The 18,563-nt window shown below is 31.8% G+C and overlaps 1 protein-coding gene across 4 annotated transcripts; it reads left to right on the top strand.

Annotated features, from left to right (window-relative positions):
• Positions 1 to 2,412: 2,412 nt before the first annotated feature.
• LOC111279175 (putative ATP-dependent DNA helicase CHR12) lies at positions 2,413 to 12,578 on the top strand. 4 transcript variants are annotated; one of them, XM_022866071.2, is made up of 12 exons: positions 2,413 to 2,873; positions 3,806 to 3,962; positions 4,173 to 4,237; positions 4,646 to 4,834; positions 5,324 to 5,473; positions 6,465 to 6,860; positions 7,463 to 7,722; positions 7,856 to 8,074; positions 9,361 to 9,568; positions 9,648 to 9,801; positions 10,195 to 10,797; positions 11,672 to 12,578. In XM_022866071.2, the coding sequence occupies exons 1-12, from the start codon at positions 2,631 to 2,633 to the stop codon at positions 12,388 to 12,390; spliced, it is 3,363 nt and encodes a 1,120-aa protein (XP_022721806.1). In that variant the 5' UTR covers positions 2,413 to 2,630; the 3' UTR covers positions 12,391 to 12,578. The 4 variants fall into 4 exon arrangements, with proteins under 4 accessions (XP_022721806.1, XP_022721808.1, XP_022721807.1 ...); XM_022866073.2 differs by lacking the exon at positions 7,856 to 8,074 and having other exon boundaries at positions 2,433 to 2,873; XM_022866072.2 differs by lacking the exon at positions 4,646 to 4,834 and having other exon boundaries at positions 2,459 to 2,873.
• The last annotated feature ends 5,985 nt before the right edge of the window (positions 12,579 to 18,563 follow it).

Genomic DNA, 18,563 nt, shown 5'->3' with positions numbered 1-18,563 from the left:
TTGACCTATTTGGGTGATGGACATGGTTTTGCTCATGGTAATAAAAAGGTTAATAGTGTCCATGATGAAATAGATTCATAAGTTTTCGAGAATTGGCATGAAAGTCTTAAAAAGAGATTATAGAAAGTACGAGTTTACTAAAAAGATAATAATTTTAAAATGATTATATTTGATTTCATTCTTATTAATGTATACTCTTGTATTGAGTTTAAATAAAAGTTTTGGAACTTTTATGAGTAAACAAATATCAAGATATAGAATCTTTACTAGTTATTCTTTAATAAGGATGGATTTGGAGGCCTTCTACTTAAAAAAAAAAAAAAAAGTCACAAATAGTGAAAAGATAAATGAAATGACAACTTGATTAAGTATATATGATATCTTGATAATTAAATGCGACATTCTTTAATGAAAGAATGCGTATTTGTACATGGTGGGAGTGATAAGAATCAAAAGAAATAAAAATTACCACCACAATGTTTTAAGATTTTAGTCTAATTTTATAAACAAATTATACAAGCTAATAAGTTTAGTACAACTTATAAAAGTAAATCATAAAATGTCCTTAAATATCTTAAAAGGACTAAAATGGCTTGCTTTATTTATTGAGTTTATCCAGTTTTATAAGAAGTATAATTGTATTAAAGATGTATAAAAGTATGAAAATAGAATGGTTGAAATTTATGAGTACAGAGTTAAGGCCACAACTAAACCAACTATTTCTTAAAATGATAAAAATGAGGCAATAATGTTTAGAGCATATAAATGATATGCAAAATAAAAATTTTGGACATATTAGCCTATTATATATTAGAGATTCAATCTCAAATAGGCATAATTATCATAAAAAAAATTGAATTCAAAGATATTTGGTTACTAGTACTATAAGTATAATGGGTTTAAACCCTTACTATTGACACCAATAATGGGAACCCAACTTTGAATTAGTAACCTCTAATTACAAAGTTTAATGGGTAAAAATAAATTATTGTTATGTGTCTATTAAACACTAGTAAAATCCATTCAAATTTTAGAAACTAGTGTGGTCCATAGCATAAGGAAGATAAGTTTTTATACTCTTAATGGAGTTTATTAGTTAAATGTCTAAAACAATGGAGACATTATGGAAACTCTACCTATATAATGAACATAGAAGTGGTGCCGCTTCAATAATAAAAATTGTGATCTTTCTTATAAATGTTTATGAATATGATAAGTACATGATCATAATAATGTTAAAGCAGTTATAAATCTTTGACAAAAAAATAAGTAAATATTATGTGTTATATCTTTAATTCTAATGCTAGGAGTTGAGGTTTAATCTATACACCAACAACTTCGTTAGAATTATAAGGTATATATGCTAATCGAAAATTTAAATTAAAAGAGACTTTCTTGTATTCATAATATATATTTGTGTAAAAAATTAAAAATTGAGCACCAATATTTCAAACTAGTGGGGGATTGTTGATAATTTAGAATGTGGTGCATTCTATTTTGGATATGAAGACTTAATTATTGGTAAATAGACTTAATTTTTTTATTAATTTGATTCATATTCTTAATAATTATGTTTGAATAGAAATAATTATTATATAATAACATGGTTATAATTATTTAAATATAAATAGATGATTGTTCATATAAGTCATGATTATACAAATTGTTATAACCATTTAAATAAAAATTTATGTCATTTGAATAGAAATTTATATCTGTTCATTTATTATAAATAAATATTTCAGTATAACTAATTTCACTAATTTTGCTTAAAGGGTTTTGAGATTTTATTGTATTCTAAAAGTATAATTACTTCTAAAAAAATATTTTTCACACTTCAAAATCAAAATTTTAAACAATGTATATATTTCCATTTTTTATTTTTTACCAAAATTTGCTTAAAATTGGAGGCCAAATATATGTTTATCTATATTTATAAAAAAAATTATAAAACCTTAATATAAAAGCTTTGACTAGATCAGTTGGGGCGCTAATTGAAAAATTATATAATTAATTTATAAAATAAAAATATATCAATAATTTTATGTTGGTAACTGAGTTTTTTTAAATAGTTATAAATATGTCTTATTAAATAATCTCTCTATTCTTTATAACATTATACATGCTATTATTTTAATTACTTTTATATGTAAAATTGATTAAACTTTTTATTTTTTATTTTAAAATATTTACTTATTATTTATTTCACATACGTAATGAGTTTGTATATGATTAATTGTAAAATAGTCTTTGACAAAAAAAAGTTAATACTTAAAAGTGAAATGAACCGACCTAACGATGGATTTGCAAAGGCAACAAATTACATATAAAGGGTAGCTTTGTCATTACACAAAGGATAGAGCCGTGTTTGGTGTGCGAAAGGAAACTGGCGCAGGCACCGTGATTCTTCCCACCGCAAACAAACGAGAAAAACCAACAAGATAAGAGGGTTCTCACCAAAGAGAAATAAAAGAAAATAAAAAGAGAGTGTTTTCTTTCCCTTTACTATGCACTTCACAGCGCGAACAGATTTTTTTTTTTTTCGCCTTAAAAAAAAAACAGGGCCTCGTTTTTAAACTATAAAAGGAAAAAAAAAAGAATTAACCGTTGTGAAAAAATCAATTCCCGCCATGGTGGCTCAGCTAGAGTACCAACAGCAGCAGGAGGAAACTTGTTTAGACAATTTACAGAAGGCAAAGTCTTTGATCTGTGCCCTTAACTTTGTCTCTAGAAACCTTCCTCTCCCTCCTGACTTATTCGAAGTCGTTTCCGCTATTTGTTATGATGAACAAGATGTGCTTCCAGAGGCCATTGATGATGGGACCCAGGTTGAGGCAGGATCTGATGTGGCTGGAGTTGCCCACATGGGTTCGGTGAGTATTTTTGGAAGTTACCTTTTGATTTTTAGCCTTTTTTTTTTATTGCCTTGGCATTTATTGTGAATTTGATGGTTTTTTAGTTTGTTTTGTGTGGAATTGTCTGAATTTTTTTTTTTGCGTGAATTTGTGTTCTTTTATGGTGTTTTTAAGATAGCCTTTTTTTGGTTTTGTTTGGTTTGTGAGAAATTATTATGAATTTTGAGTTTTTCTGTGAAATTTGTGCCTTTTTCTGTGATTTTTTTTTTTCTTTTTTTGTTGTTTCTTAGATAGCCTTTTGTTGGTTTGGTCTGTTTTGTTTAGATTTGTTTTGCTTTTTCTTTTAATTTTCTTATATACTCTCCTATTAGTTTGATTCTGTTGTGTGAGGAATTGCTGTGAATTTATGGCACTTTCTTTTAATCTTGAAATGGCATCTTTGTTTCACCTTTCTAAGTCAATATTATTTTGTGTTTTTTAAGGAGATATAATGAGTTTAGGTTTTGAATTGGATTCTGTTATAACTTTTGGATTTGGGTTTGGTATAGGGAGTAATAAATACCCTATTCTTCTCTTCTATTTTGCTGTTGAAATTTTTCAAGTTTTCTAGGAAAGGAGTTGGGTGATTCTGTTTCTGTATTTTTGGCTCTTATGTTTTACTTGATCTTCATTTTTGAACTTGTATTTCAGTTTTGTAAACCAACAACCCCGCGCCATCCTCTTTTTTTTTCCCGAACTGACTGAACTTGATTTTTATAGATAATTTTTAGGTGTTTTAGACAGGCAGTGCTGCCCTTTTTACAATAAAATTTATGTGTCAAAAGTTGGGCTCTCATTGCAGTGAGCATTTGGAATTAAAATTATTGCAGTACTTCTAGATTGTAGCACCACCATATAATAATTTTTCACTTCTTGTTTCTTAGAAGGTTGATTTAAAATTTATCTGGCAGGATGATTATTCTAATTCCAAGGAGGATGATTTATTGCATGACCTTGATGATGCTCTACCAAAACAACGATCAAAATGCATGTCTCGTTTTGAATTGGCAGAATCAATGGAAAACCGTTTCCAGAGTCACATTCATCATCGGTTGAATGAACTTGAAGGTTATTATTTTATCTTTACAATTATTTCATAGTTATTTGCACATAGTCATCATTCATTGATTAAAAATCTTCAGTGTTTGGATGGGGGCATCTAACTTTCTATTACTATTAGTGACATCTGTGAGTTTTAAGTGTAGCAACATTCAATTCAAGTTGTAGTTTAGACAACCGTTTTAGAAGGATTACTTATGCATTTATGTTTTGAATCAGATTTGCCTTCAAGCAGAGGAGAGGACCTGCAGACAAAGTGCTTACTTGAATTCTATGGATTAAAGGTAAACTAATGTGCTAAAGTTGCTGATACACACATACACCCATATTTCTCAAGTGCTATGTGAACTCCATAGTAAAACAGAAAACACAATCATCTGTTCTACTGGTTGAGCTGCTGTTGATTGCACTGCCATGAAGTTATTTATCCCCCTATAGACTTTTTGGATATGGAATCAATTTGCTTTTACAAACTTGCTTTCTGGCGTTACTTTTCTGTTAAAACTTCAAAGTCCTGTAAAGTATGACCAAATGCAGCCTATGTAATGTGCAAGAGCAATATACTTCTTCTTGCCATGCAGCTGAAATTCTTAGATTGATGATGATGAATAAGTTTCTATCTCCTGCTTTATCTTGGTATTGGTGGATGACATGGGTTATGTCCTTGTCACCAAGAACCTTTTTCCTGGCAGCTAGCAGAGTTGCAAAGCAATACACGTTCTTATCTAAGTTCTGAGTATTGGCTCCATGTCAACTGTGCATATCCTGACAAGCAATTGTTTGATTGGGGGATGACTCGATTGCCTTTTCCTTCATATGGCATTTTTGTTCCATTCACTATGGAAACTGATGATCAAGTGCGAAAGCAACGGGATTATGAGGTTATTTGCTTTATCTATTAGTCATTTTAATTTAGTCTTTCTTGATAACAGAAATCAATGGTTTCCATTTAATATTTTACCTACCAAACCCTTTTCCTTAGAGATCTTATGTTTATAGGATGTTAGTAAAACTCTACTTCAACTGTCAAAAGTTCCTCTTTAACTTGGGCATGAGACAGGCTATGTAAATTACATAGCAATTAACACGTGCACAGTTTTTCTATAGGAAATGAGAAAGGATACAAATGCTAAGAGTGTTCACTGGGTCGATTTTTGGTATGGTTGAATCACAGAAAGCCCTTCTATGAGTTATTCCAACCTTTATATTAGGGGAAGCAGAGATGATAGATAACTCTTGTAGAATACAAAATCATTATATGCTCTATCAAAAAGAAAAAAAAAAAAAACATATTAATGTGTCAAAAGGAGAATGAAATTTCTTATACACTGCTGATGAAGCTTTTCTTTTTTTTTTTTTTTTGTGTGCAGAGGTTATCACGATTGAGAGATGAGGAAAGGAACCATTTGGAGAATAGAAAGAGGAAGTTTTTTTCAGAAATAGTTAATGCATTCCGTGACTTTCAATTTCAAATTCAAGCTACTTTAAAGCGTCGAAAACAAAGGAATGACAGTGTTCAGGTATAATGCTTTCTCTGTGTGTTATACTTTTTTAGTGTTTTATTATTCATCTGGTAGAGATAGAGGGATGCTAAGTTGTGCTATACTTAGTTGAATCAGTAGCATACATGGGGAATTTTGTTGAAAATGTTTATCTTGAGCCAAATATTGATCAAACTAATTAGAGCCATTTACAGGGTGCATATAGATGTTAGACAGGTAATAGATAAAACTTCAGCTCTGATTTAAGCCTTTGACAAAGAATTGTGAGCTGAAGCACCGAATGGAGCGCCATCTATCCTTTTGATATCCATCTAAAACATGAATTAAACTCTTTGTACGAACACTCACTTGCATTCTAATTAAGTCATACTGTAATTAGTATAATTATGATATTGCAAGTACTTCAACAAAATTTTGTTTCAATTACTTTTCTGTAACTATTGTCATTGCATTGTCATATCTTATTATATGCAGAGTCTCCCTTACCCATCTCTCTTTTGTGAATGGTTTACTGCATGTCTTCAATCTAACATCATTCTCAGGTAAAACAAATGAAAATCTGAACACTTCTACAGTTAGTATGGGAATTCCAGTTTTATTCAAGCATTTTGAGTGTCTAGATGCTTCTTGAATATTGAAACATCCTCAGTTAATGTTACCTTGTGGTTTCTTCATGTGTCATGGAAACATACTTCCAGTCTGACCCAAATAGGAAAACATTTTGGTACTCTTGCAATTTGAATATGTATATGTTTGCTGTGCTTTTAGTTGAAACCACACTATGGTTACAGTATTTAGGTATTGAGTAGATTTTGGCAGAAGGACAAGCACTTATCTGATAGGGAAGGAAAACTTCCAAGAAACAAGTTACCCAGTTAATCATCTTTTGTAATTCTAAACAATGATTTATAGTTCTTTTATTGGATTTACCATCAATTACAAGTAGCCATAGTTATCATAACATGTGGTATAAATTATAAAGAGCCTTATCAGTTTGGCATTTTAACAGGCATGGCATGGAAGGCAAAGACAACGTGCTACTAGAGCAGAGAAATTGAGGTTCCAGGCCCTGAAGGCTGATGATCAAGAAACATATATGAGATTAGTAAAGGAGAGCAAGAATGAACGATTAACTATGCTACTTGCAGAAACAAATAAGCTCCTTGTTAATTTGGGAGCAGCTGTTCAACGGCAGAAAGATGCTAAACATTCAGATGGCATTGAAGATTTGCAAGATTTAGATTCTGATTCACCTGAGTTGGATGCTCTGAAGGATGGAACTCCTCGAGATTCGCTTCCCGAAGAAGATATAGATGCCACTGATTCTGATCAGAATGATGAATCGAGTGATCTACTTGAAGGTCAGCGGCAGTACAACTCGGCTATTCACTTGATTCAGGAGAAGGTAAGATTATAAACAATATTATCTGTTTCTTTGTTTACTACTCTATTTTCATTTTTAATGTTTCATCCTGGACCATTGGGATTTTTTTGGCCAAATGATCATTGGGATTTGATTATCACAGAATTCTGCACTGTGAAAAGTTGGAATAATATTTATGTCTTATAGCTGCAAATTCATGGAGATAAAAGCAGCTTAAAATTTTTAGTTTGCTTTCTTTTAACTATTGGAAGATGATTTCCTTTGGCCACTTTCAATATGTTCATGCATTTTTGCAATCTCTTAGTCAGGGATTCCATCTTATTTAACATATGTAGATAATTCTTGGGTTCTTTAGTCATCATAATTTATGGCTAATTAATTGTATGGGAGTATACTATATTCAATAATATAACATAAAGGTTCAGGTGGATGCCTGTTAATTGTCAATCCTCTACCAATAGTCAATGTTACTTCCTGGTTTATCCACATAATTGCTTTCATATAGTCTCTTTGTAAGCATATTCTATTTGCATTGTAAACCATCCACGTTTGCAATATTAGTGATGTTTTAATCTCGGTTTAATTTTTTGGGAAGACGCTACTAATTTATGTTCTGTAAACAGGTAACAGAGCAACCATCCATGCTTCAAGGTGGAGAGTTAAGAACGTACCAGTTAGAAGGGCTTCAGTGGATGCTTTCTTTGTTCAATAACAACCTCAATGGAATTTTAGCTGATGAGATGGGGTTGGGAAAAACAATACAGACTATTTCATTAATTGCATATCTCATGGAGAACAAAGGTGTTACTGGGCCCCACTTGATAGTGGCTCCAAAAGCTGTACTACCAAATTGGATCAATGAATTCTCCACATGGGCTCCTAGGTACACAAATTAGTCCCTGAAAACAGCTCTCTTTTTCTCTCTCATGCATGTGTACATCCACACATGGATGCATTTGCTTTTGCACTTGAAATCTATAATTTGAAATTTCTTGTGCATTTTCTTCTTGTTCTAGCATATATGCAGTCCTTTATGATGGACGCTTGGATGAGAGGAAGGCTATGAGGGAAGAAATATCTAGAGATGGAAAATTTAATGTGTTGATCACACACTATGATCTTATTATGAGAGATAAAGCATTCTTGAAGAAGATACACTGGTACTACATGATTGTCGATGAAGGGCATCGATTAAAGAATCATGACTGTGCTCTTGTGCGAACCCTTGTCTCAGGGTATGATGATAAACTTTATGTTTATTCCTTCTGCCAGATTGCTATCATGTTTTATTGGGAGGTTATACATATCGACTTTTTTTCCTGCCATTGTGTGTTGGCATAGGTATTCTTGATCGTAATGACTTCTCTTCTACATTTTGCTTCACCTCTTAGAGATCAGGTTTAGTTTAGTTTATCACATAATAAAATTGATTAGGAAGAGACCTTACTAGCTTTCAGGTTTTTAAATTGCATACGACTTGTAGCAACTAGTGTGCTCTATACAGAAATATAACAGAAGAGACAAAATTAAGGATTGAAGCACTGAATTGCTTACATCTTTCATAATGATTGTTCTATTTTCTTCCTCCTTTTTTGTCTTATTTTCTCTTTTCAATCTACAATACCAACCAATCTGTTTCCTCCTTTGAAAGATCAGTGATTTCAATTTACATTTTGGATATCTTTTATTTATTTATTTATTTTTTGTGGGCCACCAGAGGTGGGGAAGGGGTGGCAGGGCATTGGAGTGGGTGGCACAATCTATTAATTATTTAATGCAGTGTGTCCCTTTGGGTTGCCCAAAAAATCTATTCAATGCCAGATACAACTCGACGGATACTACTACTTTGAATACCTTTCATCTTTATAGTTTGTTTTGAAAACAACAAGGCAAAGGGTCAAAAAAGTCCTCGAACAAAAATTCGATAATCATTTAAGTGCCTGATTTTTTATTGCAATCAATCAAGTCTTGAATTATCTATTTCGGATCAGTTGAACCCTTTAATATCTATTTTCACCTAATTGAACCGTTAAACATCTATTTTCACCCTAATTATGCCCTCATTAGACAAAAATGGGTTTTGACAACCAATTATTTCTAATAAGGGCTTAATTGGTGAAAATATATGTTTAAGGGCTTAATTGATTGCAATATAATGGTAGGGGCTTGGATGATTATTGAATGTTTGTTTGGGGGTTTTTTTGACCCTTTAGCCAAACAACAATCGGTTTCTGGTTGCATTAAAATAAATTTCAAATATGAATTTAGTCTAGAATTTTACCCTTCTGCAACATATTTAAGGCTAAAGTATTTCACTACATTTGGTGCATTATAAGCTAATATTATTTCTTCCTTTTTCTTTTTTTTTTTCTGAAGAAAAAGATATATTATTTCTTAGTTAGGTATCATTATGAGTTTTTTTTGCTATTTCTGGAGAAGCAGGGTGTCATGTTGTATTTTAGATTAGGTCTGTGCAAGAAAATTGGAAAGTCTTTTCTAATTGAATTTTCACTGTGTGCAGCTATCAAATCCAGCGTAGACTTCTGTTAACAGGGACCCCAATACAAAATAGTTTACAAGAATTGTGGTCCCTCCTTAACTTTCTACTCCCAAACATTTTCAATTCAGTTCAGAATTTTGAGGAGTGGTTTAATGCCCCCTTTGCAGATCGCGGTGATGTTTCTCTTACAGATGAAGAACAACTCTTGATTATTCGCCGTCTGCATCATGTAGGTCTTCATCTGGTTTCAAAATTGTCTTATCTATCCATGGACTTCTTAATGTCTAATAAAATTCCTTGATTTTCAGGTTATAAGGCCATTCATCTTAAGGAGGAAAAAGGATGAGGTGGAGAAATACCTTCCTGGAAAATCCCAGGTTATACTCAAATGTGATCTGTCAGCGTGGCAGAAGGCATACTATCAGCAAATAACAGAAAAGGGCAGAGTTGGGCTAGACAATGGTTTGTAGATTCTACTTTCATGTGATCAGTTGGCTATTCTTGATGGTCTCTTGCTTAATCTATTTGTTGAAAAACTGCACATGCTGTCATTGAATCATATTGGTTAGGCTGGGATATTCCTGGTGCAGTTGTACCTTCTCAATGGGAGCTGAGTTGTAGCAGTATGCTCCTTATGGCTTATGCTGTGAACAGAGTTATACCTATCTTCTATAATATTTTCCATATTCATTTTATCCAATTTTACACTAGTTGATTTTAATCTTGGTCTTGTTCACATTTGATCTCATTTGAACTGCATTATGTGGTTTCCCGCTCAGTGATAGGATTACCTTAGTGGAATAGGAAAGCAGAAATTGCAGCCAGTTGTTTAATAAGAAGTTTAAATTTTTGCAGGGTCAGGGAAATCAAAGAGTCTCCAAAACTTGACAATGCAATTGAGGAAGTGTTGTAACCATCCATACCTTTTTGTGCCTAACCACAATATGTGGCAGAGAGAGGAGATTGTTAGATCATCAGGGAAATTTGAGCTCCTTGATCGGTTACTCCCGAAACTTCACAGAACTGGTCACCGAATCTTGCTTTTCTCCCAAATGACTCATCTCATGAACATTCTTGAAATATATCTGAGGCTCAATAATTTCATGTATCTTAGACTTGATGGCTCAACAAAAACTGAGGAAAGAGGTGCTTTGCTGAAGAAGTTCAATGCTCCAGACTCTCCTTATTTTATGTTTCTATTAAGCACTCGTGCTGGAGGTCTTGGGCTGAACTTGCAGACTGCAGACTCTGTAATAATTTTTGATAGTGACTGGAACCCCCAAATGGACCAACAGGCAGAGGATCGGGCCCATCGTATAGGACAGAGGAAGGAAGTCAAGGTTTTTGTGCTGGTTAGTGTTGGATCAATTGAAGAGGTCATTTTGGGGCGTGCAAAGCAGAAAATGGGTATTGATGCCAAGGTCATCCAGGCTGGACTGTTTAATACAACTTCCACAGGTTTGTTGTGCTTGAATTAATTATTATGTGTCTACTGGATGCAACATAAAAATAAGTATGGCATGAGATGGAATAAGGAATATTTCCTCAGTTCTCTCATATTATATGGTAATCAGCAGTTGCAGGATGCGCAGAGTAATATATATATATATATATATATATATATATATCTATATCTGTATGTGTGTGTGTGTGTATGGTCTTGGTATGCATGGTTTTGTGTCTATGGTTATGTATATAGGTATGAGATGCAGTTAGTTACTCAAAGATTATAATTTATGGGACAGTAAAATGAGGAGAAAGTCAATCAAATTCTACCCTAACCTTTTCTTTTTCTTTTAAGGAGAGGGAAAGTTTAAATGACATTTGATACAATTTAATTATGTTTCACCATATTGTCGATTTCTTACCATCAGATCTTACTTCTTTGAATACTAGAGAAGCAATGCTCTCTCTCTCTCTGCTGTTGGCCCTTAACATCTATACCACTAACAATTACAATCTTTTCTCCCTCAATCATGTCTTAACTTTTATGATTTAGTGCATGGGCTTCGTTACTTTTTCTCTTTCCTGAAACTGAAAATGTGTTGTTGGATGTGTACATTTTTGCCATAGTATTGATAAGAGAACAGTAAGTGCTATTCTAACAATTATTTTTCCTATTCTTTTATTTGTTAAATATGTTTTTCATTCTCTGTGTGATATACATGAAGCATAAGAGTCCATTTGAGCTGGCCGGAGCTTCTTCCTGTCCAAGAAATTGTTCTTTTCATCTCAGCTGACAACAACACTACACTTTTAGTTCAACTTTTGACTGTATTCTTGTTTGAGTAAATTCAATACCATGCTAATGTTATCATCTTCACATATGCAGCTCGGGACAGAAAAGAAATGCTTGAAGAAATCATGCGTAGAGGAACAAGCTCACTTGGAACAGACGTGCCAAGTGAAAGAGAAATCAACCGACTTGCAGCTCGTTCAGATGAGGAGTTCCGGATATTTGAGAAAATGGACGAGGAAAGAAGACTAAAGGAGAACTACAAGTCTCGTCTCATGGTAGATCACGAGGTACCTGAGTGGGTATATGTACTTAATAATGATGAAGGGAAGGCCAAAGGTTTAGAAAACAACAACAATGTTGAATTAGGGAAGCGAAAAAGAAAGGGCGGGAACTATTATCCGGATACATTGAGTGACTTACAGTTTATGAGGGCTGTGGAAAATGCAGAAGACATGGCAAAAGAGTTATCAAGTAAAAGAAAGAGAAAATATCATCTTCCTTTTGAGGTCAATGAATCGGCTAGTATTGAATTTAGGAATGAGAATGTGCCAGCAGCAAGCGAGGGAACAAGTGAAGATACCTATGGTTCAGCTCCAAAGATACTCAAGTACGAAGGTGAAATGATTGAGAAACTTAAGTATCAAGATGTGAGAAAATCTGAAGATCATGGTGTTGGAGGAAGTTCATGGAACGAGCGAATAATTACATGGAATACTCATAAGAAGAAGAGATCAAGCTATGTCGTCCCAACTTCATCATCAGATTCTAGAGGGCATAATTATTCCAGTGGAAGAGGAAATGGATGGTTTTGATATAAATTTCCTGCTCGAGCAGCAGTGACTGATGGATGGTCCTGAACAATCTAGGCAGAGACTGATTTATCATGGAAATAGCTTTGCTAGTATTATGTATCTTCCATAAATTTATGAAAAGTTTTAATTGTGCCTCCAACAAAAATCTAGAAGTTATTATTTTGGTAATAAAAACAAATTTTATTCGATGGTAATGTCTTCTTTCCCCAATTAATAAATTTTATTGAAATCAAAATCATGAATTGAAGATTTAAAATCTCAATAAAAGATATAGAAATATGTAGTAAAATTCAAGTCCGACAAGTTGCAAATAGTTAGCGTAGTGTATTACTGAAACTGGAAGGCATACAGGTGGAGTTGGCCTGATGGTTTTGAAGAATTGGTATGTCTCTAATCAATGACGGTTACCATAATCAATTGCTCATCAAAGATTCTTGGAGGAGTCTTCGGTTTTATTGTCTAGTGGCTAAAAAGGCTTAAAAAGATATATAAGTAGGAGTTCGAATCTCACTATCTCCATCTCGTCACTTAATTTATAAACAAAAAAAAAAATTCGTTGTAGAAACAAAAATACGAAAAACTATAAGCAAAGAGAAACAATTAATGTTTTTTATAATATAAGTTTATTTTTCCTTCAAATGCTGTGATATTGTGTTTATTTTAAACGAAGGGAGTCAGATTTGATGGATGAAAGATTTATCTTATGAGTGTGCATCCTTTGCAATAATTTAAACAATAGCTTTTGACGAAATTCTCTTACAAAGCATGGCTCTCGATTGATCTTGCTTATCGAAAATGTAATTTCAACATTTAATTTTGCTTAAAGAGATGTGAGTTTGAGGGGTGTTTGGATTGTTTAAAAAAGGCTATAGCTTACGAAAGAAAGATTCATTTATATATTGTGTTACACTATTTATGTGGGATACAATAATTATATGAAATTTATATGATAGTTTTGGATATTTTATTTACTCACAATATTAACACTTTCCGTATATGTATACATTTTCGGTTATCATTATATCTATTAATGTTGTTGTAATTATTATTTATTTTGATATCTATAGTATATATAATTTGTTAGTCACTGAGTTGGCCTACTTAAAAAGTTTTCATATATGTCAAAGTAAATAAAATTCAATTACTCATGATTATGTGATGTTATAAATGAGATGACATGGTTGTGTGTGTGTGTATATATATATGAGTAAATTGAAATTTATTGATTATAAAATATTTAAGAATCGTTCAAAGGTAGATTGATTAATTTTATAATCATGGCATGATTTGTAGTTGATTAATATAATTTATTACATTTTTTTTTCATATCCAATAGCAAACATGTCTAATTGGATTATATATAATTGACAAATATGTTATTTTATTTTTTTTTTAGCATTTTGAGAGTTATTTGACTTGAGTTATGAGAGTACGAATGCTTTTTTCTTTGATTTTTTATTTTTTAAAAGAAAGACGAGTTTAAATGTCTAATTGATTTGCTGAATTTTTGGATCTTTTTGATATTCTAATTACATACATTATAATTCCATACATAGACATAACTTTTAATCTTTTTTTTTAGTCGTATGAGGAGAAAACTTCATATATGTTTCTACGGGGTATTATTTAACTACATTTATCCCAATGAGCCGTTTATCGAATCGTTGCAATTGATGTTCGATCTCGAAGAGAGGGAAGAGATCTTCAAAAAGTTAATTTTTATGATCCGATAAATAATCAAACCTATTTGAATGTTCTTGCTATTCTCTATTTCCTTGAAAAAGAAGCTTAACCCACAGAACTATTCATGATATTTTAAAGAAAGCCATGGTTTTAATGGAGCTTAGTCTTAATCAAACAAAATTCAATTAATGAAATGCAAAAAAGAGGGGGTGGATGACTCATATCTAGTTTTGTATAAATTTTTCCTTATAATTTCCTCCCCCTATTTTGTTTTATTCATACTTTTTTTATTTCTTTAAACATGATCATTTTATTGGTTTTATTGTTTTTTTTTTAATAATTTATACAAATTAAAGTTTGATAATTTTTTTATTGAAACCTTTTAAATCTTGCATCATAATGTTAGTACTAAATGTGGTTTAGTGGATGAAAGTTTAGCTTATTGTGACAAACTTTTGGGTCACATATCCAAAGAAAGAATATAAAGATTGATAAAGGAAGAAATCCTTCCTAATTCAAGATATTATAATCTTAGTAATTGTATCGATTGTATTAAAGGAAGATACGCAAAACATCCAATTAAGAAAAGCAGCCATTGTCATAATGTCCAGGTCTGGCAACCCGACCTTTTAAATGAAATTTTAAAAATCAAAACAGGGAGTCACCACTATTTTTTTTTTTTGTAAGTATAATTGACTACCTAAAAAATTTATCTTTTTAAAAACCCCTAAAACTGGTTTAAAGTTTATCAAAAAGACAAATTTGATCTTTAAAATCAAAGATGAGTTTCGGAGTTCAATTACACGAGAGAAAAGATTAGCACTCTTACAGCATTTATTTTAAAACCTATACCAATTAATTATATGTTATCTTTGGTTTTTGAGAAAAATGATCTTAACTTTAATATTTTAATTAATTCCTTGAATTTCATTTATTTTCACAAAATCTCATTTTTTAATTCCTTGAAAATACAAGCTATTTTATTTTAGATTAAAATGGAAACCTTTGGTATCTAAACATTGTTTAAACTCCTATATATTTAGGCAAAATTTTGAAAAAATTATTTACTTTGGGAATTCCATGATGATCTATCAAAAACAAAGATAATGATCTTCATAAAGATATTGTTGAGAATTCATTCTATATCTATGCAAGATCTCAAGAATTATCTTTATTTGGAATATTATCTTATTTTATTTCTAAAACATTTCTTTTTTGGAACCATCATTTAGAAATTCATGTGAATGCAACAAAATGTAAATGCCAAATATAAATGCATGAATATAATTAAAGATGACATATAAATGAAAATTTAGAATGCTAATGCATGTAACAAATTACTAAAAAAAAGGCAAATGCATGGGAATGTGGTTTGAATTAAGTTTAGGTTGGATTTTAGGGTTCGGAAAGGGTTTGTTTTGGAGTTTTGAATAAGTTTCAGGTTTGGTTTAAGGTTTAGGGTTAGGTTTTATGGTTTCGATTTAGAGTTTAGGTCTAAGGTTACGGTTAGGTTATGGTTTAAGGTTGGGTAAGGCTTTTCAGTTTAGGATTAGGGTTAGGGTTAAAGTTTTAAGGTTTAGCTATGCATGACAATTTAAACATGATACCAAACTAATTACATAAGATTGCTTAACTATGATGCATGAAATTAAACTAATTTGATTGAAATGATATGAACAAATTATCAAACACTTAACAAATATTAAAACTAAGCAAATGATGACCAAGAAGGAAAAGAAGAGTTCAACCAAGGCAATAAGCAATGCCAAGACCAAAACCTTAGGTCATGTTGGTGAGCATTATATTGTAATTTCATCAAACACTTGAGAAACTCATGAAAACTTGCATTTTTATTTTATCCAACACAAGAACACTAACTTTAAAATTTTATTTAAACACCTATGAAGCATTCTAAGCATTGAAAATCAAATTCAAAAACAAAAACGGCATGATTTATCAATAAAAAATGTGGCTTCAGTGTGTGAAAGAGGTTTCAGCTTGACTATAAAGAAGGCTTGGCCAAAACCACATTAGGCGTTTCCTTGTGAAAAGTGAAAAGACACTATTATAGTGAAAAGTGTCACATAATTCAAGAAAGTTAAAAATGCAGAAATTTGTATCATTGCTTGGTAACCTTTCAAACTGCACAAAAGTTTGGACCATTTATACGATTAAAGGCTTGAAAGTTGTTGGCTTGGATAGCTGGCCTTCTAATAGATGGTTGAAAACCATATGTATTGGGAACTGCATAGTTCCTTAATGTTCTTTGCCTTCATTGTTTGCATTAGCCATTGGAAATGGTGCAACTGGTGTTGATTGCTTTTTTTTTTTTCTTCGAAAGGTTCTTTCAATTTCTTGATCAATATGAGTAAAGTCAACATTTTAAAATCTACTCATGCAAACAAAGAAAGATAAAAAAAAAGTAAATAAATAAAAGAAAAGGTTTAGATTATAAGAGTTTAAAAATTCTTTATTAATATTACGAACACCTTTATAATCCCGGGCAATGATGCCAAAAACTTGATTGCTGCTATTTGTATAGCCTGCAAGTACATAAATCAAGTATCATCTTCTTAAAATCGAATCTTAAGTGCATGAGGCATATTCATTATTTCTCTTCATTCTTAAAAAAAAAAAAAAAAAAAAAACAAAACAAAAAAACTCCAATAAAAACATTAAAATATACTTATCATAGTAAAAGAAAAATTAGGAAAACAATAATCATAACCATTAAAATAGAATTTGAGTTGCCTCTTAAACAACACTAGTTTTGGTCGAACTTGACCATCTTCAAATCTATAAAAATCATTTTACGACTTTGGAGAGAGTTTACCTTGTTACCTCTTTCTTTATGGAATGACATAAATAGACTTACCTTAAGAGGTGTACTAGTTCTTGTAGTAGGGATCACATACACAGAGTTTGAATTCCTTATAAGGTTGACATGGCTAGAGCTAAGGGTTGTTAAATGTTCAAAGGGTTAAAAGGTGTATCTATTAGGTTAGACTTTTTAAAGGTTTCTTTCACCTTGATTGCAGTAATATCTTTTCCATCTCTAAGCATACCTTACCCTTTATATACAAAATGCGACTTTTTGTTTTTAAGTCTAAAGGTAAGGGTAGCATCATAAACATCTATTAGGGCCTTAGTAGTAGATAGGAAATGTTTTCCTAATAGTAATAGAGTCATTATCATTCTCCATATCTAAGATAGTAAAATCCATAAGGAAAGCATATTTACTCACTTTGACTAGTACACATTTCAACATTTTTTATGGTAAATTAGCATATAGATCAACAAGTTTAATGCTGGATTAGGCAAGCTTCAGCTCTCCACAACCTAGCTGCACAAAAATATTTATAGGCATTAATTTAAACTAGAACCAAGATCATAAGAGCATAAAAAGATTTTCAATTTTTAATTTTGTAAGGTATAATAAAACTCCCTGGACTTTAGTGCTTTTTAGGTACGAGTTGTTGAAGTTTAGGGCTACAATCTTCCTAGAATGTGGCTTCCTTTAGTTCCTTAAGCAGCACCTTTAGAATAGGCCTTGGGGAAGGATGTACTATGTTAAAACATTGCCTATACAGTCTAGTAATCATCCTTGGCCTTGGTTGAACTTTCTCTTCTTCTTATGGATCTTTTTCTTAAATAGCCTATTCTTGATCATTTTGAACTATTTCACCTTGAACTATGTCTTCAAGTTCAAGCTAAATGCTCCCTAGTAATGCTCTTTCTACTTGCAGTAGCATTTACCCTTCCTCAATAGACCCTTCGATGTACTTTTTTTTATCTTCTTCATAATTTATCTCAACATTCTTCTCATCGGGATATTTCTCATAGGTCTTAATGTCTTTAGAGGCTTCTAATGCCACTGTCATAACGTCTAGATCCGGAGATCTATCGCTAGACATTGACTTAAGGGAGTCGCCACCAATCTTTTTTATCTAGGTGCGATTGGCCACCTAAAGAATCTATCTTTTCAGGGAACACCTAAGTCTAAGGGTCCCTAAAAGAATAGGTTCAGGTCTACTAACCAGAACAAGGTTCGGGAGTTCGGTTACGTGTGAGGAAAGTTATAGCACCCTCACAATGCCTATCAAAAGATGGTACCAGCTAAAATTTATGTTATCCAAAAGTCTTAAAATTTTATCAAGTAATTAACTATTAGAAATTATTCTCAATTGACTCTAATACTTTTAGCAGAAAATTGAAAAAATTCCTTCACCTCAAGAGTATGCAAGAAAAAAACTACTGTTTCACTTGCAGAGGCTCCGTCGTCGGATTAGTTAAAGAAAACTCAAAATCAAAATCAAAATAGAAAGGAAAGAGAGAATGATTGTTCTTGTGTAGGAAAAATTGATACTTTCAACTTTTTCCCAAAAATATTTTTTGGAAATTTATTTTTAAGAAAAATTGATACTTTCAACTTTTCCCTAAAAATATTTTTTTTGGAAATTTATTTTTAAGGAAAATTGATACTTTCAACT

This window comes from Durio zibethinus, chromosome 27 (genome assembly GCF_047325235.1).
Source record: "Durio zibethinus cultivar Kanyao isolate XHJ-2024 chromosome 27, ASM4732523v1, whole genome shotgun sequence".
Lineage (NCBI taxonomy): Eukaryota > Viridiplantae > Streptophyta > Magnoliopsida > Malvales > Malvaceae > Durio > Durio zibethinus.
Note: the sequence above shows the minus strand (reverse complement) of the source record. Positions and strands in the feature narration are given on the sequence as shown.

Coding starts and splice junctions, on each gene's coding strand:
- LOC111279175 (XM_022866071.2), top strand. CDS start 2,631: ATGGTGGCTCAGCTAGAGTACCAACAGCAGCAGGAGGAAACTTGTTTA. Junction 3,963..4,172: donor TCGGTTGAATGAACTTGAAG/GTTATTATTTTA, acceptor GTTTTGAATCAG/ATTTGCCTTCAAGCAGAGGA. Junction 10,798..11,671: donor GTTTAATACAACTTCCACAG/GTTTGTTGTGCT, acceptor TCACATATGCAG/CTCGGGACAGAAAAGAAATG.